At 35.1% G+C, this 26,927-nt stretch overlaps 1 protein-coding gene across 6 annotated transcripts in view; it reads right to left on the bottom strand.

The window, feature by feature from the left end:
- Positions 1-4,894: 4,894 nt before the first annotated feature.
- The window catches only part of LOC116176327, a 44,121-nt gene continuing 22,088 nt past the window's right edge, over positions 4,895-26,927 (bottom strand). For 2 of the 6 annotated variants that reach the window (XM_031494835.1, XM_031494831.1), the window contains exons 2-3: positions 5,151-5,671; positions 4,895-5,094 (exon numbers count right to left, since the gene is read on the bottom strand). In XM_031494835.1, the coding sequence (XP_031350695.1) occupies positions 4,935-5,094; positions 5,151-5,542 (552 nt within the window). In that variant the 5' untranslated portion in view covers positions 5,543-5,671 and the 3' untranslated portion in view covers positions 4,895-4,934. Of the gene's footprint in view, positions 5,095-5,150; positions 6,421-13,345; positions 13,508-22,422; positions 22,555-26,927 lie in introns of those variants that run through there. The other 4 variants (XR_004146428.1, XM_031494832.1, XM_031494830.1 and 1 more) reach the window with 4 other exon arrangements.

Here is a 26,927-nt window from a genome sequence, read left to right as displayed (position 1 = left end):
TAATACATTTTTACTCTAAAATAATTTGGGGAGCTAATAATCACATGTTATGAATTTTACATTGAAATCCCTATGATGCGAATGGTTTTACTTAAAAAGTCACCCCGAAAGATACCCGGGGCGGGGTGCTCAGGCTTTCCTGGCCCTCCCAGCCAAAGTTAAGGATGGGAACGGAAGGAACGGAGTTACGGTGCTGAGAGGGAAGAGGTTCTGAAAACACAATATTTGGGGTAGACTACCTACTGGGACATAGGTAAGCCCATGTGTGATGTGAGTAGGTGTTGCCTTCCCTACCGATTCAGCGGCTAACTAGCCGATAATTTGAGCCCAGCGACGTCGGAAGTATAGGTCAGAAGGGGCGACTCGCTCTCTCAATTTAATTTTTACACACGAGGGATAAATTAAAAAAAAAAGTAAAAATTAAATACAGTAAATGGTCCGAGGTCCGCGGACCATAAAAATAGAGACGGTACGTCACGTAAAAGAATTTGTATGATACAGGCGCGGATTTTAAGGGGGGGGGGGGCGCAAAAGGCGCGCGCCCCCTCCTGCTCCTAGACACTCCTAGACAGTGGTAGTTACGCAGGCGGTCACCTAGTGACTATTGGAAAAGAGTTGTATAATTATTCCAATTCTTAATCATGTAATAACTGACTTAGTGAAAAAAATTATTAAATTTAAACATAAATATTAATACCTAATGCTCGTCTGGTAGTTGCAGTTGATAACATTTTAATTGATAAAAGAGTACGGATAATCCGCCGTTAGCACAACTTTTGGGTGAAGTGCAGCTATTAGCACAACTTTTGGGTGAAGTGCAGCTATACACTGTGTCCCAGATGAGAATTTCAGAAACCATAGAAGATGGTGAAAGGCAAGAAATTTGTTGATTTCGTTTTTATTTTTTTCTGATGTTATTTGAGCGGATACAAAAAAAAACATTTTCTCATTGTCACTTATTAAATTTTACCAGAGACGTTGAGACGTTTCATTTCGGAGAAATCATTATCAACTTTATTTTTTTATATGGCCCGTAAAAAAAGTAGATACTATACTGAGTAGCATTTTTTCCTACGAATAAAATGATGTACGGCACGCAAAAGAAAACAAAAGTTGGAAACTGTTGGTTTCAGCAAGATGGTGCACCTGCGCACAATTGTATAAGGATACCTAAATGGTTTTTCAATAGGGACGCTCAACTTTGAAAGCGCATAGCAGCCATCTTGGTAAAGCGATAGCTGTCAAATGTGGCAAAAGTACGTATTTAGTACTGTCATTTCACCATGGAACGCTACACGCTTCAACAACGCGTAGAAATTGTTAAAATTGATTATCAAAATCAGTGCTGCGTTCGCCTAGCGTTCCGTGCGTTGTGTCCAATTTATGGCGTTCAAGGCCTTCCTGCAGAGTCCACAATCCGTTTTTTAATAAAAATTTGAGACAACGGGATCAGTGATTGACGAAGCAGCGCCTGTACGTCAAAGAAACGCAAGATCGTTGGAGAATATTATTGCCGTTCAGGACAGTGTGCGAGAAAACACCAAACAGTTCATTCTGTGTAGTGCGCAAGAAAGACCCCTTTCTGCGACATCAACTTTGGCGGATTTTGCGTCGAGACTTGGGTTTTCATCCATATAATTTATAAAGTTCAGTTCCCTAGTCTATGCAGACAAACCACACTCAATTGCTGCCCTAAAGGTCACGCATAACTCGCGTTCTTCGTAAAATTGAGCCCAGTTTAAGCGAAGATGTCCAAAATTTGTCCACCAGAATTCAACATCTACAGCGGTGTCGCGGGAGCCATTTGGCTGAAATTATTTTCCTTACATAGTGTCATCGAATATCCTTTAAAATATTATCAAAATTGTGGTAATACGAGTATCACTTAAACAGGTTGCTTTATTTCATTTCAAAGTTCGAGCACTCTTAATGAAAAACCCTTTATATTTGACAAATTTCGTGGAAAGTGGAAAAAAATCGATTTGCGCCGACAAAGAGAAAACTCGCGACTTTGCCATTTAGCCTTTTTCTGGGTTTTTCTTTTCTTAGTTTATGAAGAATTAGTTATTTGTTCAATATATTACGTATTATGCCCAAAATAATTTAATTGTTGTTTATTTATTTACAATTAATTAATTTACAACAATATTAAAATATAATACGAATAATTAATTACAAAGTTAAAATTTTTTAAATATTCATAACAAATAATAAATTTCTTCCATGGGGATCGCAGTTGGAAGCGTCCCCATTATACTTGCCGCATTGCCACGTTGTATAGCAATACTGATTTTTTGTTTTAAATATATTTAAAACTAGTAGCTCGAGGTTCTCCAGTAATACTGGCAATACGTTTTCCTAAACACTCCACAAAATTACGAGCCTCTCTGCACCAAGGTCCCAAAGTCTCTACTGCGAAAGGTATAAAAATATGGTTCTGTTCTATAATTGAACAATATTTCCTTATTTTTATCCCTGCCGCAGATTCAGCTACTGCACCACCCGTTTTACTTGATAAATTAACATGGGATGGTGCTAGAGTGTCGGTGCATGTGGCATCCCAAACTAGCATTTGTCCTTTGGTCCAAGGCACAAGGGTCATTCCATCAGGACGTTTATTGTCGTCAAAATGTTCTATTTTTAAACGTATAATAAATGTTTTTTTTTAAAACGTATGCGCCCCTCCCTAGACCAAATGTGTTTTTTTAAATGTGTCGGTTTGTTTTAATATGTTATACATTTTGTAATTTTAGTATTTGTGCTAAGTATATTGTTTGCATGTATTAGGGACATGGTGTTGCCACCTACTATAAGGTAAAGCAACAACGAATAACTAAATGAAATGAAATGAAATCCTAAATCCGCCACTGTATATGATATGATTGTTTATGGTGTCTAAGAAACGAATGCTATTCTTTCCGGATATTAACCCGGGACCCCCACTTGTCTTCTTTACAATGTTCAATAGTGCAATAAATAGGAACCACATTTTTGTAATAATGTTAAATAAATATTACTGATCTATTGCTATGGTTTGGAGTACATCACATGCACATTTGATTACCGCGTGTGTTTGATTCAAAGATGTTAAGTTGTTTTTCTGAGGCCACATGCAATTTGATCAAAACATCTCAAAATCGTTAATTATTCATAGACCAAGATCTCAATACCCAATACATGGATTTTAGTGCATTTTTGGCGACTACATGGAAATAAAATTTAAAAAAATTTAAAAAAATGATAACAATATTCGATCCACAACCAACTTCCGTAACTTTCTAGCGTAGTAATCAATGACTATTTTTGCCCCTTCAGAGTTATACTCGAATACTCTCACTTTTAATTAACTTGTTACATTTAGTATTCGTTATTTATTATCTTGCGACCTCTATAAAGTTATGATCGAGTTTTCTCACGTATTAGGGAATGCAATACCGGGATCGCGGGATGCCGAAATACCGGGATCGCGCAACATTTTTGCGGGATTAATCCCGCACATAAATGGAGCGGGATCCCGCAGGATTTGCGGGACTGAGGAATTTGTCGACCAAGGGGACGACTCTGTTTACTTTGTTAATGAAACGCATAACGGAGAAGTTATTTTTTAAATAATTGTTAAACTTTTTTCGTTGAAAATGTACTATGATTTTTGGGGCACTTTAGAAGTTCACCTTTTTTTGTGCTTTACAGGCGACGTTTTTTTAAACTCTAAGTTAGACTGAAGGTACTTTTTTGTTAAATGTTTTGATAATTAGCGATTTATTTTAATACAGAAGTTCACTGCACAGAATTGCTTATTTGCCAATTTATTTAAAGTTCATGTATGTTATTGTAGACGGCCACTTCCTTCCGAAGCCTTGGCTAATAATGGTATCTTATATAAGTCTATTACTACTAGGGTGAGGTCCTTCAGTTCTTGGATTCCGAGCTCTGCAGCTTGGGAGTTTTCTTTTGTTTGCAGATTTTATGGAAATCCGGAAACTGAGCTCACTTCTCTGGGTGCCGTCTCATTTTAAATGAATTTAAATGAATTTTTTATGTTTTACTTGTATTTGGTCATATATGTACGCATTTCTTCCCGGAGCATCAATTTATTTGGGAAGACATGTGTTACAATTCAGTGATTAATTCAATCGATTGGGGGTTAATTAAACTGGATATATTTTAAATTGTGAAGTAACGTTACTAAAATTTTTGTGTGTGACGTAACTTATAATTTTGATACCGTCGTATCTTCTCAATTTCATACGGAGAGTGGTGAGCTAGAAATTGAGTAGCGCTCAACCTAAGTGCAACGACGATTCCGAAGATCATTTTACCCAGAACGAACTACCGCTGTGCAAGTTACTTAAGCTCTTATTTTGTGTTTAAGCCTGAGCTAGTTAGCCGTTTATGCGGTGGGTTTGGGAGAATGCAGCGCCAACTCAACACCCGATAGGCCGATACCACCTACAAACCTATAACCCATAAATACATAAACCTGTACACCTATAAACATACGACTTTTTCGTGTAAATGACCTTTCGATTTAAAAAAATTCGTATAATTCGGGGAAGGGTTGCTTGTAAGCATAGCCCCTTATTGTTTCTTTGGACTTTTTGGCGGCCATCTCTGATCCGCGAGGCAACTAGAAGGAGTGGAGTGACGGCGAGATTATTTTTTGCAAATTTCGGCTATTTGTTGTTCAAGTTACATTATGCACAATCTAAACGTTGAGTAAAGTATGATTACCACCTGAAATTGCAATAAATTCCATAAGTACGCGTCTACATCTCACAATGGTTGCTTTCTAACTAGCGTAGATAAAAAAGCGAGCATAAGAATCCGGAAAGACAATCTAATTATTATAAAAAACTTACAGAAACATAGTAACTATTATAGTAGGTACCTAGGTAATACAAACTGCAGGTCTTTGGAGTAAGTTGTTCAATTCATTAAGTAGCCCCAAAAAATTTTAATATGTCTCTCATAGTATCAATTGAAAACGGACAGTATTTATAAAAAGCACGACACTTTTCAACTTTTTTAGAATTTGTGCCGTAATTTAATGCAAATCGTATTTCATCACCAGCCCATCCTTTGCGCTTTGCGGACCTGCGAAAGTAAAAGTCAAAGCAATTTAAGCGTCTATTATACATATAGGTACGTACCAAAACAGCTGATTTATGTTTCCTTTATTTGTAGAAGACCGTTTTGAATCTTCCGCCGCCAATTGGCAAGCAAAGCTCCTTACGCAGCCGATGGGATCGTTGGTAAGTATTCGGTTCCAATCAACGGAAATGTTAGTCTCACCACTTGCTCCTACATTTTCGACAGTACGATTCGCGAAATAGTCAACGTCACCAATGGATCGTTTCCAGAAAAGTTTGGGTGGACGCGAGGCGGGTTTATTGAACACTTTGTCGATGTCTTGGGCTAGCATGTGTAATATCCATAGGCCCATTAATCCAAGCGCTCCCAAAATTACAAAGTGGATGAAGTGTTGTGCCTTTGAAAATCCCGTTACTGCGAACAGGATGATTGCTTGAAACCAAAGGTGCATTTTGAAATAAACAGTAACTTACTTGAGTGCACGAATGACAGTAGAAGAAATTCTCAACGCAAACAGTTTTATAATGACATCCCTTATTCAGAGATTCGAAGGAATGACGGGAAAGTAGGCGAAAGTGGTCTGCAGATTTGATTTTTTAATTTAGAGAATACGAGTTTGGTGAGTAAAAGGCAAAAATGTGCGTAAGTGCTAATAAGGAAGTATCTAAAATCAAGTTCTTTACGCGTGCTGGAGTACCTACAGTTATTTATAAATTATAGGTGCAAGTAGTCAATTGCTTTCATGGAACTAGACGTAGGTACCTAACGCACGGATTTGTTCGAAAAAAGCATATTTTACTAACACAGATACTCATCCAAAATGATTTGGAAGACTATGGCTACCTAGATATCACAGCATTAAGGTTGTCATCGAACGAACAAGTGCATTTTTTCTTCCTAACAAAAAGAATTTCTTTTTCGGCAATTCCAATGTAAAAATTTTAGTCCCACGCAGACAGAATAAGACGTACGAATTGCAATAGAGTAAAGGATAGCGGGGTATCGAGAACGATGCAAATGTACACGTAGGTAGTGGCTCGAAAAAAACTTTTTGTTAAATTCCGGAACGATATATTATAGTGCGCAAAAGTTGCAATTGGTATAGACAAGAAAAGTAACCAAAAAAGTAATACTTATCTATATAACTTCCGGTCGCGCATGGCCGCCAAACTTTCAAAAAAATCTTACAAAAGCAGTATATTTATATTATAGACTTAGGGTCCTATACCACTTAAAATGTTCCTGGCGTATATAAAAGTATTTAAAACCCCTAAGAATGTGCTAAATTTGGTTATTTTACCAAAATTCTCAAGTTTTTATTCCCGTAAAACAAATTATACAGGGTGTAGCACCTAAGATCCCTCGGATCATAATTCCTTTACCATAAAAGATACCGAAAAAAGTCTTATAGCAAAATTGTACACAATTACCGTTGCCATATTTCTAAAATATGTTTGATCACCAGGGGCGTGCTGTATTCCAGTGGCGTATCAAACTTGCATTATTTTATATGGAATACCTCATTTTTTATTACTGATTTAGAATGTACTTGAAAAATACTTATTTTTTTATATAACATATTACATCCCTAGCTTTAACGATTTCACAGTTATAACCTTTTTTCGTCAAAATTTCGAAATTTTTTTAGAGAAACTAAATCGCACAGGCCGCTAATTTTTGAGTTGAGGCACAGGTTAAGACCTCTTTCATAGTCACATAATTTTTTTTAGGTACTTTACCAAAAAAATTGAATATTTGATTGACCTTCGCCAACAGTCATATTTTTCCAAAAATTTCAAATAACCCCCCCCCCCCCCCTAAACAAAATATACCTCTGAGTAGTCAAAACTACAAATTTTCTACTGATACAAAGAAAACCACACATTCCATAAGAAATTTTCACAGAAAAACCAGTCGAAACGCCAATTTGTAAAAAAACCTTATTTTCCGAATCCAAGTGTGCCATGATGAAACAAAAAAGTTTAAATTCTCACAATTAACAGTAAAGTATCGGCAGTTTATGTCGCATTGTCTAGTACATTAGAAATTTCATTGAATACCTTCATAAATGAAATATACAGCATGCGTTAACAGTAATTTTGAAACCGGTATTAGTTTTAGTTTCATTTAAGGTGCCTACATATGATATTTCGTTTAACTGCTTTCATAAATAAGAAAGTTGCCATTGCGCATGCGCAAAACCAAATTTTAAAACTGGTGTTACATTTGCTTGTATTCCAAGTGCCTATGTATTAAATTTCAGTAAATAACAAAGTTGGTATTGCGCATGCGCAAAACAACATTTTGAAAATGTCGTTAATTTTACTTATATTCGTAGTGTTTACATATAAAGTTTCATTTAAATATCTTCATAAATAAAAAGTCAGCATTGCACATGCGTTAAACCACACTTTTGACACAGCGCATGCGCAAAACCGAATTTTCCAACTGGTGTTAGATTTGTTTATATGCCAAATGCCTATGTATAAAATTTCATTTAAATGCTTTCATAAATAAGAAAGTTGGCATTGCTCATGCGCAAAACAACATTTTGGAAACGCCGTTAATTTTACTTATTAACTTATATTCATACTGTTTACATACCGGGTGGTGCCTAGCGCGACGCAGCATAGGGATTTCAATGGTAATTTCTTTATAGTCAATTACTAGCTCCCCAAATTATTTTAGAGCAAAAGTCTAAATACGGTTCTTTTAGAGAAAAAAATGCTGCATCTGTTCATATATTCATATAATTTTCCGTTTTTCAAAACCGTAGAAATCGACAAAATAAAAGGTTCATTTTACAATAAATCAAATATGCCTCCGGAATTACGTAAAAAAAATAGCGATCACGTTTCATTATTTGCCTTTGACGTATATTAAATTTATACTTGTTTATAAATTAGTTAAAGAACTGCAAGTGCAATAACGTTCATAATGTCCGTCACCATCAGGAAAACGACAATACATTCAATTCAACGTTTTGACTGCAGTAGCGGAAAATCCGAATATAAGTTTAAGAACAAATCTTCTTCAAATCTTTTTTTTTCTTCGATTATGTGGGTACTCTGGTTCGGAAAATGATAAAGAAATAGTATCTGATGCAGATGCAGCATACATTCTCTAAAAAAACATTACCCTAAGATGCCTTTTATTGCATCGGTAGTTGAAACAGAATTAAATATGAAAATCGATCGATGTCAAACAACGATAACTTAGATGCGATGCTCTTCTAGTTTGTTGAAAAATTCCAAAGCATCACTGATTTATAAAAATGTAATTTTTTATTTTCTCGATTTCTACGGTTTTGAAAAATGGAAAATTATAACTAATAGTATGAACAGATGCAGTATTTTTTTCTCTAAAAAAAAACGTATTTAGACTTTTGCTCTAAAATAATTTGGGCAGCTAGTAATTGACTATAAAGAAATTACCATTGAAATCCCTATGCTGCGTTGCGCGAGGCACCACCCTGTATAAGGTTTCATTTAAATATCTTCATTAATAAAAAAGTTGGCATCGCATATGCGTTAAACCAAATTTTTGACACTGCGCATGCGCAAAACCAAAAAATATGGGTATGTGCGGAATCCTTGTACCAAGCCCTTTCAAATGAGTCCTATATGGTCAAAATCGGTTCAGTGGTTTAGAAGGAGTACTGTGACGGACGGACGGACGGACGCCAAAGTGCAGCCAACAGCGATTTTTCACTTTGAGGAAAATGCGCTAAAAACCTAAATAGAGTTTGTCTCTAAAATAATTAGGTAAGCGAGTAATGAAATAATGAGTAATTGAACTGAACTTGGCAGCCAGAATACAGCAGAAATACATACAAAACAAACTACTTCATGACCACTCCAAACAAAATAATTCTACAGCCCTGCTACCCTCAGTAAAAAGTTTTCAATTGTTCACTTACAATAAACTTATCAATCACTGCCCGACGGAATGAGCGGTTGTAATCAACACAGTGCCGTTCCGTAGAACGTCCCGGCCTGGTCATGCAATCATAATACCCGGCCCAAAAAATTGAAAATACTCATACTCATATTTACAAAAAAAATATATTCTGCGTTGTGCAGTGAGAACAATGGTAGATTTGTTGGTGACTCCAAAAAACATTTTACCTCAGTCAGACTGAATAAACAGACTATAAAGTGCCTCGTTTATTATTTTTTCGTATGTGTTTCCCGGCCCTGCATTGTCCCGGCCCGGTCAACCACTGTCCTTTCATGACCTCGACGGGACGGTACTGAATCAACATTATTGTACTGTCATCGTTCGACGTACCGAATCGTAGTCGCTGTAGCAAGTCTACCTAGCAGTGTATGCACCGATTCCTCTCCTACACAAAATGAACCTGTGGACCCTAAAATGCTCGAACCCTTCTTGGTCAGCAAACTTTTCTGGACCATGGCTTCCAAATATTCTCCCTCCTCTCGAAGATGATTGGCAAATGGTTTGAATGGGATTGGATCGGATCGGAGTAGACCGGATTGGACCCGACCCGACCCGACCCAACCCGATCGGACCGGATTAGATACATTGGATTGAATTGACTAGCAGACATACCTACCTACCAAAGCAGATGCTTTTGTAAGTGGAAAAGTTCAAGTTTGACGCTTTCGTACTTGAATTATAAATCGCACGCAAAACAAATCAGCAAACCGTGTAAAAATAGGTAAGTGATACGCAAATCGTAACTAACACATGGTACCTATACGTATCATCATGTGACTTATGTTGAAAAGTTAATAAAAGTAAACCCAAATCAAATAGTCGTCAGTATTTAAATAAATGTAAATGTTTATGAGAAGCCACGTAAAAACATCTCTTCTTTCCACAAAATGTTGATATAGCCAAATGGGTTGGCGCCAATCGTAAATTTTTTCGGCAATAAATCTTTGAAGAACCTGCAATAAGTTGACAAAAAATTGGGAGAACATCTACGTGATTAATTACGGCTGTATATCTACGTAATATCCACAAAAATGGAAACGATGTTAATCATTTTTACTGGTTGGTTTTAATTCTTTTTTTAAACACCTACAAATGAAGTTAGAAATAATGTTCGCATCCCTTAGGAACAATAAGTAAAGTAATTTCAAATTGGAACGATTCGGACAAATTTATTTGCACAGTATTCTACTATAGTATGTATTGACGCACACACTACACACCTAAAAAATTAATGCCTGGCAACGTTAAAAAAAAACTCTAAATATCCACTTCACTATTTATAATTTTAATTCTAAAATTAAATGGCACCTATTAAAGACGCGCCGTACTTTGCCGTGGAAAAATATGCATCTCGCAGTTTTCACAACGAACGATTTTGTTTGAAACAAACACTGACAAAAGACACACTAAAATCCACGCACTCTCCAAGAATAATAGAATGAAAAAAAGGTTTTGGCAAGAAATAGAGCGACTTGTATAAATTGGTATTGTTAACAGGACATTTGTATTATTTTGCCTAGTAGATTTTATCAATGAATATTACAAAACACAGTTTGGCTGAATTGTAGAATTTTAATTAAAATCGATTTTTAATAAACGAGAGCTTGTTCGACTAGAAAGCGCAAGAAAGACGTAGGCAAGTTTAATTATGAAATTAGTTATGGGTATTTCGTAATTATGATTTTATTAAATTAAATGAAAGTACCTATTTAAATTACGTTTAAAACCAGGTGCCAAATCCCTGACAGCACAGCTTCCTAGCTCAAACCAGATATTTAAAAAAAAGTTTTTGATAGTCTTACATCCTTTATGCCTAATGTACACTGCCAAAATTCACGAAATCAAAATAACCGTTTTGCCGAAAAAAAAAAAGATTCAACTTTGACATTTTCTTTCCCCGTTTTTTTTGTAATAAAACTTAACAAAATTTTTGAAGGTTGTACATAGAAATAGAAAGTGTTTCGTATAATTTAATAAAAATTTTGCGTTGCTATTTAAAAACGAGATGTTTCGGTACATTGGCGATTTCGTAAAGAAATAGTAGTCGACTGCTCCCAGAGTCGCGTTCGTATTCTTGAGCGACTTTAAGCATCGGTGTCGCACGTATACCACACTCACATCCCCTCCTTCCTCTAGGTGCAAAAGTCATTAATTTTGTGATTGTTAATTACCGTCAATTCTTTATGACCTTTTGTGAACACCTTTGTCCCTCTTTTTTAAGTTTTTGCTTATGTTGTTATTAGATTTTCTTTTTATATCACAAGCAACATATAATTAATAATCGTAATTCTTAATTAGAATTACTTTAGTTTTGTTAGTCGGGGGTTTTGTTTTGATTTAATTTATGGGCACCTTCATTACTTTTGTAAAAAGGTTGATATAATTTATTAGCGATAACAGTGCATTTTAATGGGCAAAAAACCTCAGTGTTTTTCATAGAAAATTATTATCTGAGATTAGACAATTCCGCATAAAATTTGGATACCTACGTGTCATAAGCCCAGAACAAAAAACTTAGAAGGGAAACGTAAACGGGAACAACTGAGTACAAATATAATTAGTTTGGAGAACATTCAATAGATGGCGCATAGTTAGCGTGCATTAAATCTAGTGACTTTAGTACGTGTCGCCATTATGACAGTTGAATTTTGAATTTTGATTGACGGCTTATTGTGCTTTAAGTATAATTACTATTCATTATTACAATGAATTATGCATATACAAATCAAAAACGTAAATGTTGTGTGACAAATTGTGAAGACGTTTCCCAAAAATGGAGCCCGAAGTTTTTATAGAATTGGTTTAGAATATAATGTGGAAGAAATTTACACAAAAGTTTTTGGTTTGTGAACGTCATTTTTCTGGTTGCGCTTTAGAACCTGGAACACGAAGAGGTTTAAAGCGTGTGGCAGTTCGCACATTATCTTTAGCAGGTAACACTAATTGAATTGTAATAAATTGGTACATATTTTGTTTTTAGAACGATATTGAAAGCATCATAAAGTAGAGTTCCATGAAGTTGATCTTGTATCTTGTATATCCATATTAAATTAAATATAACTCCTTGATTGGATTAATTGGAGTTGTTACTTATAAAACAAGTGGTCTGTACTCTTTGAAGCCCCTGACTGCTGAGGTGCATCGGCATTAAACTGAATTTATCTGGATCCCTAACAAACAAAATTGGACTTCACTGACTGGATTCATTTACCTTTTAGGTTTCAGCTAGTCAAATCCAATGTTATTGTTACATATCCGGAGAAATGCAGTATAATGCGGACGTAGCTTACATTTTAATATTGAAATTTGGCGCCATTCACGCAAAAGCTGCTGAGAACATACACGAGATGGCGCGTCATTTTTACATTACATTAGAGTTTGCATTCTAAGTTTGTTGTTCTATGGTCATCATAAGCAACGTCAAGCAAGAGTTTTGATTGGTCGTCGTGTTTCGTTAATTGGAGGAGGTGACACGTTAAATACCGAAGTTGGAGTAAGAAAGGGTCCTTTTCTCAATTTCGAAGTCGGAGTGCTGTTCGTTGAAAGCTTAGGAGATGCGCGTCCGGTGTTAAGTTTCGTATTGTTCGTCAAGTAAAATCTTTACGTCATTTAGTGGTTTTACCCGGATTTTTTAGGAAACTGTTGTCAATGTTATAATTTGCTGAAATTGACTGATAATAAAGAACGATGAATATAAATCACATACACAAAACATGATAGCAAAAACAGGTTGAAGGCAAGTTACACAACAAAGAACTGGATGGTAACAAAACAAGCGGTACAACAGGTGGATAATCTTTGGTGCAATAAAAATCCTTCTGTTAAGAGCAAGATGGAAAATTACATGTCCTTCTATCTAGGGCAAATGCAATGTTACAACAAAATATGTGGAAATCAAGGAATCGCAACGCACATAGATTCTGAAGTGAAAAGTTTTTATTAGCAGAATCTCGCCCCCGAGATAGATAACTCGCCCCTCGTCTGGGATATCTGAGCCTTCAGCCTACAGTTGAGACTCGGGGCCAATCAAGGAATTAGGTGCCGTAACTCATTTGGTTACAGCCACCACCGTGACCGCCTCATATACGGAGAAAATGTTAGTTTGCAAACAAGTCAGTACACTGCATCAAACAATTCGATAACTTCCACATATTACAAGAATAATCAAAAGTTATATGAATATTAATTATGGTCAAGACCATGTAATCAAAACATAAACATAATATATTAAGCAAGCATTACACCAACAACGTGAACGATTTCAAACAAAAGGTTAACTGTATCAAATACATACGTGACTTTGCATCGAGGTTAAATCAAGTCAATTTCAACAACAAAGTTGGAGAATATGAAAAAATATTAAAAGAAGCACTGCTCTATTAAGGATCATCGGATGCCACCTACAATGCACGGCTCTCCACTCAACTCCGCTCCGCTCGGGCTGTTTTGACAATATATTGTCGAGTTCGCTCCATGGTAAGGTCGCATGTCCCTTGAAATTACTAATAAGAGGTACTCCATCGTAAACAATAAGGTCGAGTCAATAAATTTCATGGGAATTTATTAAATGGCACTCGGAGTTTTTGACCCAGCCATTCAAGGCAAAAATGTATCATCCTTTACTGTTTAACTGGAAATGATAGGTAGTTTTATCGCAATGAACAGTTTACGAAAGCATAAGAGACATTCAAGCATCATTTTTATTTACGTGTATATAGATTTGCATAGCCAACAAATCTTGTACCTAGGCTCAAAATCCTTGAAGCTAAATTTTTAGTTTGGTGGTTAGGCGGTATGAAAGACGATAACTTGTCATCAGAATTTGAAATATAAATAATTGGGGCATATAAACACGAAACGTATTGTATCTTCAGCTTCAGGATGAATTATTTTATGGGATTTAGGAAATATACAACCGTGAGTAACTCCATATTCTCCTTGTAGTATTAATAGGTAGGCCGTAAATCATTATTCATTATTCTGAGCAACTGAACATTGCGGGTCTTTTTTCGATTTTGTTATACGCACGCATTGACCTAGAAACATTAACCTTGAGCTTGCTCTCTATGGATTTACATTCACGGAAACGCCCTTGCCGGAAAAATACTGGAAGTGGGAGAAAATCAATGGAACTAACGTAATTCCAGGAAGTGTATGAATGGACATATTCCCTGAAAGCGGAAAGGAAACGTAAGTGGAAATAGAAAATTTGAGGTAAAGTCAGAAGGAGATTGGATCGAAGAGATTCTGTGGGATGCAACTGAGAAAATCTACGTCAAGGTCCCTTTCTGGTCAAGGGTGTAGGGATCCCAATCAATAAAAACGTCCACGAAGTGCTCATTTTACCAATCCCTCAAACGTGTAGGTATGTATTTATTATTCCCCGTTCAGGCTTCCATCCCATCCTAGCAATCCACTAATGGCAAAATTAAATTGTGTAGTAACCTTGACCTCCTATCGTGTAGGGAAGGCATTAATTTAATTCACAACTCGCAAAAGCGCTATAAGCGATAAATGCTCCCTCGATGTTTCTATTTATTATAGTTGAGTTTATGACTTGCAGCGGTTATATTCTTTCATTGTTGAATACACCTATTTCCGAAATAAGAATTCCCAGGTATAGTAGGCGAATGACATTGCTTTGAAAGTGAAAATTTTACAGTAGGTATACCAGCTTGACTTGTCCCAATAGGGAAGTGACCGAAGGGTTGTTAACCCAATAATGCCGTTGCCAAAAGATTAACTAAAAATACACCGCGTTGTAAAATTCGTAAACAGAAGAAGTTATAAATAATTCTCTTAATATTGAACAAAAACGTAGTAATGACTTATGGCGTATTGGAGTAATTAGGAATGTTGTAGGAGTGATCGCTTTATGAGTGGATTTTTACTACTGGAAGCAGTAGAACCTCTGTGGCCGGTGTACTTGCAAAAGTAAAACAAAAAGACCAATAATACAGAGTGGATAATAAAGATGTGGAACCAAAGCGCTGGTATGAAAACGGTTGGAGTCTATCGGTTTGAAAGTTTGAATGTTAAATAAGATGTGTTGTGCATATTCGAGCACGAAAAGAAAATTTTTGTCGATTGGGGCAAAGTTATGCAAAATTGTATGGTAATTTTTCCTTCCAAAAGGTCCTCGTAGGTCTACAAATAGCAAATTATGGCCAAAAAACCGAAAAATGTCATTTTCCAGAGTACGTTGCCGTCCATTTATTTTCAGATATTAAAAAAATAATTTTAACAAAAACTTGGTACATTTTTCTCAACTTTCTGACGGTGCTAAAAAAGGCAAGTCAGATATTGCATCCATAACATCAACGGCTTACGAGGTCGTTTTTGGTTATTGGATTAATAATAAAATGCAGAGTATACTTAATGCCGTTTAATTAAGTTACGCTCAGTGCCAATGCCAACAATAAAGTGATGCATATTTACAAACACACCCTTACGTTTAAACATACGTCGGAATGTGGCAACCAAGATGTTACATAACTCAAGCGGTACTTTTAAGGGATCAAAAGTCAGTTCAGGAAATGGGCAGCACCCCATTAACTAACAACTACTTGATTTTCTAAGAATGAATACAAAGAAGGTAGGTAGGATTTTGTATTATATCCAATAGGTTCATTCGGGATCTCTTCTTTTATAGCACATTAGCAACATCACATATCGCACACTGGCAACATTGTGCAACATCAATGCTTTCATCAGCATAAAAAGGCGAATTTACCGAATTGTAGATACTTTTTATTGGTGTAAGAATTGGTCAAATACAATGGTACATAAAAATACCTAATACAAATATTTTAATGGTAAATATTTGCCGCGATCTTAATTTGAGTAGGGAATTGTTTTTAGACGATCGTGTCCAACTGTTGAAAGCAAATCCACAATTCCAATGGTTAAACAACGTCATATACTACAGTGAATTTTTTTAAATGCGAACATAGGAGTTTGCATGCAATGTAATTTCCCTATGTTCGATTTAAAAAAAAAACACATCAATCTATGAGGTGTGCGCGGTTCACATTCCCAAATCGCGCAACTTGTGTGACTATGAACAGCAACTCTATAATCTTTATGATGAAGAGCACTCGGAAGATTTTTTTAAATAAGCCATGTGAGGCCATAGCAACTTTAGGATACATTTTTCTTAAACTTACGATAACTTGACCTCACAGGCCACGCACTGACACGACAACTAATTGTGAACCAACCGTCAATTATTTGTAGGTCATGTGCACCTGGTATTCTACTAATTTGATCTATTCAATACATAAATGAAGAAAATAAGTAACGAAAACAATTACAATAAATGTTCGCAGTGTCCTCCTTGACATTCTAAGCAATAACCTAACCGATTTCGTAATTAAATTGGACGGCGGTATTTTTAAAAATGTGACAGCTGTCAATTGTATCTACTACTCATTTGAACTACTAAATAGATTGATGTGTTTTTTTTAAGAATCGAACATAGGGAAATTACATTGCATGCAAACTCCTATGTTCGCATTTAAAAAAAATTCACTGTATGTAGAGATAGACCATATCTCTGTCTAAACACTTGTTCGAGAACATTCTAGAATACTATAGGGAGCCTTCGAAAAAGAGTGGCGTTTGCTACATAAGCAAATCGAAGTGCGTTTCGGTTTGTTCCAATTTCAACGCTGAAGTAATAAATAGTTTGCGCTAATAATTACTGCTAGAAATTAATTCATTTTAAGACTTCTAAATTAATTAATTGATTAAATAATTAATTGTGAATAAATAAATTACGTACTTAAATTTACGTTCTAATATTCGGCTCTCGCTAATGCATTTCGCGAAAGCCCTAAAGAGAGGCAGGCAAAGTGCGAACTCCTGCTCCAATTCTCACTTTGCCTGTTGAATTCGTCATTTCGCGAAATGCCTAGGCATTTTGCAAAATGCCGAGTTTCGCAGTTTACCGGTAACATATACACAACCAGGAACCACATATGTATAATACTTGTACACCGCTGACACAACATCCACTCGCTCCCTCCCTATGCCTCCCAGTCCCTACTATGCCTGCCCACAAGCCATTCGTCCCGTTTAGTTAACGACGGTTTGTTTATCATAGAACATAACATTTTTGTTGTTTAGCCTTTTTTGAAAACTCACTGCTTGCTTGTCGCGATCGAAATGGGAGGAATCAATGTTGGTTTTGTAATGGTGCAGTAAAAGAAGGTAATGGAATCCGCGTAAGTGCCAAAGGAATGAGCAGTTTGGTTACCACCACCAGCCTAACAAGACGAGATGGAAAAGTTGGAAAATTCAAACAACTTTCGAGGGGCTTCGTCCACAGTAAATGCAGGAAACGGTACATACGACCTTCTGAAATCAAGGTAAATTGCTCGAAATCAATTATTCGAAATCAGTTGTTCGAAAATCAATTAATCGAAACTCAATTGTTCGAACAGAAATATTTCATATATGTTACGTCATTGAATAAAAACATTATAAGAAGCCTAACGCTTATGGAAGAAAGTGCGACATATCCCCTTGTTTTTTTCTTAAGATTAAATTTAATTAGTAACTTATAATTATTTGCTATTCCTACTCGTATACGCGGTGTGTACGATAAAAAGCTCTATTATGGCAATCTCGGAAACCATAAAAGATACGACGGTGGTCAAATTAGGGAAAAGTTGCGCAATTAAAGAGTTATTATCATGCAGTAAATAAAACCAGAACATTCCGATTACTTCGGAAGATATGTCAGAAAGACCGAAATTTGCCGATGTTGTTTTAATGTGTTCCTGGTGTTATTTGAACAGATACAAAAAAATTAAAAACACTGTGAGCTGTACAAGACAGCGTTAAGATATTTTCAATACAACGTTTCGTTTCGGAGAAACCATCATCAATTTTATTTTATATATGGCGCGCAAAAATGCATTGAGTGGCATATTTTCTTACGACGATGTATGGTACAAAAAAAAACAAAAGCTGAACACTCTGTTGGTTTCAACAAGATGTTGCAGCCGCGCATGACGCCCTAATACTGTGAGACTATCTATCGGAAATATGTCCTGAAAAATGGAAAAATTTGTCCGATATGTGTTCTCGCACAATTATGACGTTGTGAGCGGGTGCACTATGCTGTTGAAACCAACTTTTGTTTTCTATGTACTGTACATCGTTGTATTCGTATAATAAAAAATATTAACAAACAAAATTCAATATGATTTCTCCGAAACGAAACTGTGTTTTGAAAATCTCTTAACACTATCTCCTAGAGCCCATATTGTGGCAATGACAAAGTGTGTTTTTAACATCAGAAAAAAGTACCAAAACAACAAAATCGCAAAATTTTGGTTTTTCAGGCTTACCTTCGGAAATAATCGGAATTTTCTGGTTTTCTTTAAACCATTATAACTCGCATTATAACTGTTTAATCGCGCAACTTTTCCTTAATTTGACCATCTTCGCATCTTCTACGGTTTCCGGAATTCCCATTATAGACATCCTTATCTTGGACACAGTGTATATAAACCTAATGTATTCTCCTTGCACTCGCTAGTTTAAACGTATACAGGGTGGTGACTTGCGTAACGCATCATAGGGATTTCAATGTAAAATTCATAACATGCGATTATTGGCTCCCCAAATTATTTTAGAGCAAAAATGTATTAAGGTTTTTTGTAGGAAAAAATTTTTTACGTCAATCAACCCTATTAGTTTTCAATTTTTTGCATAATAAAGACGGAAATTGGAAAATAAAACCCCCATCTTTTTCAATAATCTGTGATGCCATGGAATTTTATAATACAAAGACTACGCCAATATCCGTCAAGCCATGGAATGTCCGCTATAAAACAAATCAAATTCTATCAAAAAGTATTATATTTAGAACAGCGAATTCAACATAAAGAAAGACCAAATTACTAAAAACGGTTTCCTAATATAACAATTTACAATAAATGTTCGAATAAGTCACCATTAACTGCAATACAGTAACCAAGTCGATCATAAAAGCCATTTCGAACCGCTGCTAATTGATAACTGGATATCTTTTTGTTTTAGAAAATTCCATGGCATCGCAGATTATTGAAAAAGATGGGGGTTTTATTTTCCAATTTTCCGTCTTTATTATGCAAAAAATTGAAAACTAATAGGGTTGATTGCCGTAAAAAATTTTTTCCTACAAAAAACCTTAATACATTTTTACTCTAAAATAATTTGGGGAGCCAATAATCGCATGTTTTGAATTTTACATTGAAATCCCTATGATGCGTTACGCAAGTCACCACCCTGTATATTTTTAGAAGAATTGATTTCGAAAAGTGAGATTCGAATAATTGATTTTCGAATAACTGATTTCGAGCAATTGATTTCGCACAATTGAATTCGAACAATTTACCTGTACCGCAAAACCCATACCTCAGTTCACATTTTGTCAGTATGTGTTCGATAATGCTGATTACAGTGTCATCACTTTGGACGGGTTGAATGGTTTTCACAGATTGAGAGGAATGAAATGTGTAACTCTAGCGCACGCTCTTCCTGTATGACTACAGAGTACCTACTCTCTTTCGACAACTTAAAGTTTTGACATCACCGACGGATGTATTTCTTCCAGCCGCCCCAATCGCATTTTGTGAATACCCTCCTCCGATACTCCGCTATTGAGACATGAAGAGGGGGACTGTGGTTGGTAGAATATGAATTATTTTCGTTAAGATCTTTCATTAGGGTACCATAAAGGACCCCCCCCCCCCACACACACACACACACCCTCACATACCTCCCTATCTTTATAAAAAATAAAGGAGCTCTTTTCGTTGAGACCTTTAACCAAATTACTGTGGAAGATTAAACCAATTTCTAACATTCCCCCCTCCATGCGCCCCTGATGCTGAAAATGAGTCGCGGAGGACACCTGTATAGTATGTAAAAAAAAACAATTCCTTTCAATGGGATTACTTGATACCACGTTTCACTTTCAGAAATAGCATCTCGGGAAGTAATTCATAACTTGAAAGTCGTCTGCCACATCTTCACGCTATAGGTAACCCCTAAAAGTAGGTTAAAACCGCAGAAGTGGGACGGAAGGGACGGGCAGACGGACGGACAAAACGCAAACAATAACATTTTTTTAATTCTTAAAAAATGCGCTAAGAATTAATCTAATATATTCGAAATTGAATTCATTAAGGTAGTTTTCCGTGTTTAAAAAATCCATTTTATTCCCATTTCAGCGAAATTGATATTTCATCATCCTCTATTACTTCCGAATAGGTAATTTCAAGCCCAGTTAAGTCAGATGATGGAATTATTTCACACTACTAATAACCTAACCGAATGAGTAATTTACTATTGTGTCGAAATGAGCAATTACGTAACGTGCAAAAACCTATTTCATGCTAATAAAATAATATAACAAAGGAGTATTTTGAACAACATAATTGCGTAATTTCTTATTAGCTTATTATTTTTCTCTGATTTCACCAATCAACTCTTTTCTTTTCTAAAATTACTGGTCAATGAGATAAACTTAAAAAAAAACACTGAACGCAATTACTTCCAGATGTTCCTTATCTTTCTTCAACGTAATCTGCTTTACAATAAATTAAAAACAAAATACAAGGCGATTATTTAAACAAAATTAAACATTTAATATTTTTACATTCAACATTGACTTCAAATTCAATGATAACGTCCTATTTAAGGCGAAACCCTTCTTCCGATATTAAAAATTACAACAACCAATCATACACAGTTGACAACAAAGACTATTCCCTCAACATACGTTATTAAACCAAGAAAATAGAGGTAGATTAATTTTTCTAAATCAACTTGTTATCAGACATTAAGAAATAAACCAAACTCCAAATTCTAGGAAAAAATAAATTTTCATCTCTCTTAACTACACAGAAAAGGCGTGTGTGTTTTTGAGTCCCGTGATTTTTTGGTCAAGTGATTTTTTTAAGTTTCTTGTTTGTTTGGTCGAATTCGGCAATGTAATAAAATCATGTGAGGTAAAGCAAATAAATTTGGTTCTTGCTTTGCGTATTGACTCCATTTTCATACACGAATAACATATGCTGACAATTTCATTTGCTATTTATTTCCCTGAAATTCTGCTTGATATTTAGACAGAAAATCACAGGTGAGTTTCACAGCATACTGAACAAGATGAAATGTAATACCTATTTGTTTCTCAAAGAATAGGTTTTCTCCTTTCCTTGTGACTAACTCCATGCAAAATAAAATTACCCGGTCTCTCTCTTTCTCTATCTTAAAAACGATTATACTCTAATCAATGATAAAATGATAAAACACTGCATAATTATAGTCCGTACTTAGCGATCACCACACAAATTATATTTATAACATTTTTATCTCTAATGTGAATGATTAGCAGAGATGCCAAATTTCAGATCTGTCGTTATCCTATCTCTAAGACGTTTTTATGACGATACGAGACCTTCGACAAGTAATAGGATGTATATAAGTATTTTACATAGTGGAAAAACTAATAACAAACGCATCAAATGCCGTCATGGCATTGGCATACATAATTTTTATTGCCTAATGGAAAGGCTCTTATGAGGTGAACCACAAAGCAGTCGATCAATCACTGTCCAACATCTTTATGGCTTTTTAATTTTGCGGGCATTAAAAAAACATATTTCGTCTTTAAACTAAAATAAGGTTCCGAAAAATCCATTTGTGAGTAAGACTTTAAATTATGCATCACTGCAGGCTTTCTCTCGCATTATGTTATACGTAGGCGTCAGTTTCAATCCCCATTTCCCGAAGGAGCATCGATTTTCCCGTATATGGGTCACTTTTTCACCAAGAAACGGGGCGCGTTGTTTTCCGAGAAGCAATTATGTGCAAAGCCTGGCATGGTGACACATTTGCATTTTTAGGTAAAAACATCGTACAATTTAAACTCGTCTTTATACGAACAAACATCTGTTCCATAATTTTTGGAATAATTCCCTGTTTTTCGAAATTGTCTTATACATAATACATCATTGGCATGAATAATTTAGTATGTTTGCTAAAGAAGGCCAATTAAGCTTTCTGATTTAATTCCTCAACGGATTGCTCATTTCTTAGATGGATAATCAATATCAGAAATTACCTATCAGTTTAAAATTTCCCCACGCTGTACATACTTAATATACAGAATCAATTGAGGTGATTAAATGTAGATTAGGGAAACAATAACCCACTTGATTATGCTTTCATTAATCCAAAATAGCGATGACGATTGTAACCTAGGAAAATACAAATGCTATTTTTTAATCAAATTGATGTGTAACTTGATGGTATGACCAACGGCTATAATAATTAATTGTGGTGCTTATTTTTGTATAATAGCTAGGTACTTACGAAAAATGTGATCTTGTACGAGTTACAGTTGCGTGAGATAAAACTAATTTTTCCATAACATTTTTTTTCTCTGAGACGACATTGTTTATTGTCCTCGGTCATGATATTTCTCCTGATGTTTTAATATTCGTAAATGTAGCACATAAATTAATAAATTATTCATAACGTTTCCCATAGAAACATAATAACAATATGTTACGTAATTTATTTTTATGTCGTTGTCCTTTGACAAAGGGTTTTTTTTTACAAAACTCTCCCTACACCACAAAATAAGTAGGTACAAAATTTATTGTTCAGTTTGTAAGTTTGTTGTTTCCTCATTGTTTGCATGTTATGTTGTTGCCATTGCTTTTCAGATACTTTGTTTAAATCTGTGCTTAAACTATCGGACTAAAAAGAGCACAAAGATCGTTCGCTATACAGGGTGTTTTTTTGGGAGCTTTAGTTAAAAGGTTCTGGGAAAGTAAAATAAGTAGGTTTTTGAAAATGTGTACTTAGGAGTTACTCTGAAGGCCGAATCTATGTAAAATATTTTCAAAATGGCCGCACTTCCGGAAACACCGGAAGTAGATAGTAACTTCGTTATTTTAAATGGCAACCCCTATTTTTTATTGCATTTTTGGATTCTACGTGAAATTTCACTTCTTTTGATACCCATATGTCGATATCTACCATTTATGGTTTTTAAGTTATTTTGACTTTAAGAAAAAAATGGCGGATGCAGATGGTACCTTGATAATTGATTACTTGAAAACGGTTGTAGTCATGGCAACCTATTTTTATCAGTGCATAGAGAATGAATAGGGCTTTCTTTTAGTGCACTTAAAAAAAAGTTAAGTTGCGTACGACCGCCCCTATGGATATCCAAATTTATGAAACTTCAAAGACTAAAAACTCAGTTTTTTTAAATGGAATGACCATGTTCTTACTATTCCATGAGATAGAGAATCGAAATGGGCATATTTTGACAATACATGTTCCTATAGCTATCTTTAACAGTTTCTGACTTATTCCCATTTTATTGAATTGACACTATTTTTTTCGGATTTTCTTTTTAGTAGTCGGCCATGATTCTATAACAATTGAATTTTAAACAAATCTAGTGACACTAATCCATCACCCACTGTTATAGGTTAACATAAGTTTTTCAAAAATCGAAAAATGACTCGCAGTGGTTTCACCTATTTTGGAATTTAATTGTTATTTATGGTGAAATGGGCAGAATCGCGGCGCGTGCTTTCCGTACATTCATTCTAAAACTGGAACGAAATTGTATGAATTTTGGAAATTTTGTACCCCTAATGCACTACAAACGGTTGAAGCACAAGTGATACAAAGCTCTACAAGAGAATATTTAAGAAAATGAATTGAATTGCAAATGCAAGATTAACAAATTTTTCAAAAATTTTCCGTCCTATATCCTTAATAAATGAGTTATTTATTAATGAATTATTTAGACTAGAACTAGAATCAATGGTATTAAAGACTCCATTCCTTGATTTGTTTAAAATTCGATTGTTATAAAATCATGGCCAACTACTAAAAAGAAAATGCGAAAAAAATGGCATCAATTCCGAGATCAATTCAATGAAATGGGAATAAATCAGAAACTGTTAAAGATAGCTATAGGAACATGTAATATCAAAATATGCCAATTTCGATTCTCTATCTCATGCAATATTAAGAACATGGTCATTCCATTTAAAAAAAACTGAGTTTATGGACTTTGAAGTTTCTTCAATTTGGATCTCCATAGGTGCGGTTGTACGCAACTTAACTTTTTTTTAAGTACACTAAAAGAAAGCCCTATTCATTCTCTATGCACTGATAAAAATGGGTTGCCATGACTATAACCTTTTTCAAGTAATCAATTATCAAGGTACCATCTGCATCCGCCATTTTTTTTCTTAAAGTCAAAATAACTTAAAAACCATAAATGTCAGATATGACATATGGGTATCAAAAGAACTCAAATTTCACGTATAATCCAAAAATGCAATAAAAATAGGGGTTGCAATTTAAAATAACCAAGTCACTAACTACTTCCGGTGTTTCCGGAAGTGCGGACATTTTAAAAATATTTTACATAGATTCGGCCTTCAGAGTAACTCCTAAGTACAAATTTTCAAAAACCTACGTATTTTACTTTCCCAGAAACGTTTAACTAAAGCTCCCAAAAAAACACCCTGTATAGTTGTTTGGAATTTTTTTTATTAACTAAAATTTTTATAGGTCAGCTGTCAATTTTACAAAGCAGTAGCATTTAAACATTACACGCTTGCGTTTTGTCCTCGGTTTTGTCTTGATAATCAGTGTTTACTATTAAGTATCAGATAATAGGTATTGACAATGTCAAGAAAATGACACATTACTGGCGAGGAAATATTGAATGGGGCTGAGACAAGTAATGTCATTTTACTGATGAGTTTATTGAATTAAATTTTACCCGAATTCGTTTTTTAATGTAAAATTTCAATTTTCATTCAGGAGTCATTACAGACATTTAGCAATGTGACAGGGGCGGCCGGAAAGGTGACAGGCGGCAGGAAAAGTGGTCTGGTCTGCCGGTCACGGAAACTGAAATTTCCCGACATAAAGTAGGCCTGAAAAGGAATGTTTCATGACGATTTTCGGCAATAGTTATTTACATAAAAGTCAGGGAAATGATACATTAAATTCCGAGTCAGGTAACGACATTTTACTGACGAGTTTTGTATTAAATTTTACCTGAAACCGTCAAGAAAATCTAAATTTCAGAGCTATTTTGACATTAGAAAGTTGATCTTTACCTGACTAGTACTGTAATATTTTTGCTTGACTCCCATTACAGTCCTAGTACATGCAAAATAACAATTAGACCGTTCATTGAATAAGTTATTCCACCAACGATATTTTTAAATATTAATACAGGGTGGTGACTTGCATAACGCATCATAGGGATTTCAATGTAAAATTCATAACATGCGATTATTGGCTCCCCAAATTATTTTAGAGCAAAAATGTATCGAGGTTTTTTGTAGAAAAATTGTTTTTACGTCAATCAATCGCATTACTTTTCAATTTTTTGCATAATAAAGACGGAAAATTGGAAAAATAAAACCCGCACCTTTGCAATAATCTGTGATGCCATGGAATTTTATAATACAAAAACTACGCCAATATCCGTCATGCCATGGAACGTCAGCTATAAATCAAATCAAATTCTATCAAAAAGTATTATATTTAGAACAGCGAATTCAACATAAAGAAATACCAAATTACGAAAAACGGTTTCCTATTATAACAATTTATAATAAATGTTCGAATAAGTCACCATTAACTGCAAGACAGTAATTAACTGCAAGACAGTAACCAAGTCGAACATAAAATCCATTTCGAACTGCTGCTAATTGATAACTGGATATCTTTTTGTTTTAGAAAATTCCATGGCATCACAGATTATTGCAAAGGTGCGGGTTTTATTTTTCCAATTTTCCGTCTTTATTATGCAAAAAATTGAAAAGTAATGCGGTTGATTGACGTAAAAAATTTTTTTCTACAAAAAACAATACATTTTTGCTCTAAAATAATTTGGGGAGCCAATAATCGCATGTTATGAATTTTACATTGAAATCCCTATGATGCGTTACGCAAGTCACCACCCTGTATACCTACACAAAGGATAATGGTTTTTTAATTACTAACAATTAATGGAATATGTGTCGAAGTAATTATTCCTTTAGTTTTGCGCCAGTCATTAAAAAGTTTGTACGCCTTTTCGTACTTCTTTCTTGACTTTGTGGGGAGCGACTGACGCTGCGCGTCCTCGTACTTTTCAACTATTACCCGAAATCGTCTTTTAATACAAAATTTCAATTTTTATATATAACTTTTGATTAATATCAATCTGTCAGTGATGACAGGAGTCATTATAGACATTTGGAAATGTAAAAAATGCGGCCGGTAAAGTGACGGTCCGGCCGGTAAAGTGACAAGCGGCAGGAAACGTAGTTTGCTCTGCCTCTGTCACGGAAACTAAAATTTCCTGACAGAAAGTAGGCATGAAAATGAAGGTTTCAGGACGATTTTGGGTAATAGTTACTTACATAAAAGTCAGGAAAATGACACATAACTGGCGAGGAAATACGAGGCCCGTTTGGGGCCGAGTACTTTTTAATTCCGAGTCAAGTAATGTCATTTTACTGACGAGTTTTGTATTAAATTTTACCCGGAATCGTATTTTAATATAGCATTTCAATTTTCATATCGAACATTTGATTAATGTCAATCTTTCAGTGATGACAGGAGTCATTACAGACATTTAGGAATGTGACAGGTGCGGCTGGAAAAGTGACATGTGCGGCCGGTAAAGCGACAGGAAAAGCAGTCTGGTCTGCCTCTGTCATGGAAACTAAACTTTTCTGACATAAAGTAGGCATGAAAATTAAGATTTCATGACGATTTTGGGTAAAAAATATTACAACATCGTTCCGTTTGGTGGAAAATGTATATAATCAATTTATAAT

Source organism: Photinus pyralis, unplaced genomic scaffold, assembly GCF_008802855.1.
Source record: "Photinus pyralis isolate 1611_PpyrPB1 unplaced genomic scaffold, Ppyr1.3 Ppyr1.4_LG7, whole genome shotgun sequence".
In the NCBI taxonomy this organism is placed as follows: domain Eukaryota; kingdom Metazoa; phylum Arthropoda; class Insecta; order Coleoptera; family Lampyridae; genus Photinus; species Photinus pyralis.
The sequence above is the reverse complement of the archived record's forward strand: the minus strand, read 5'-3'. Positions and strand labels throughout refer to the sequence as shown.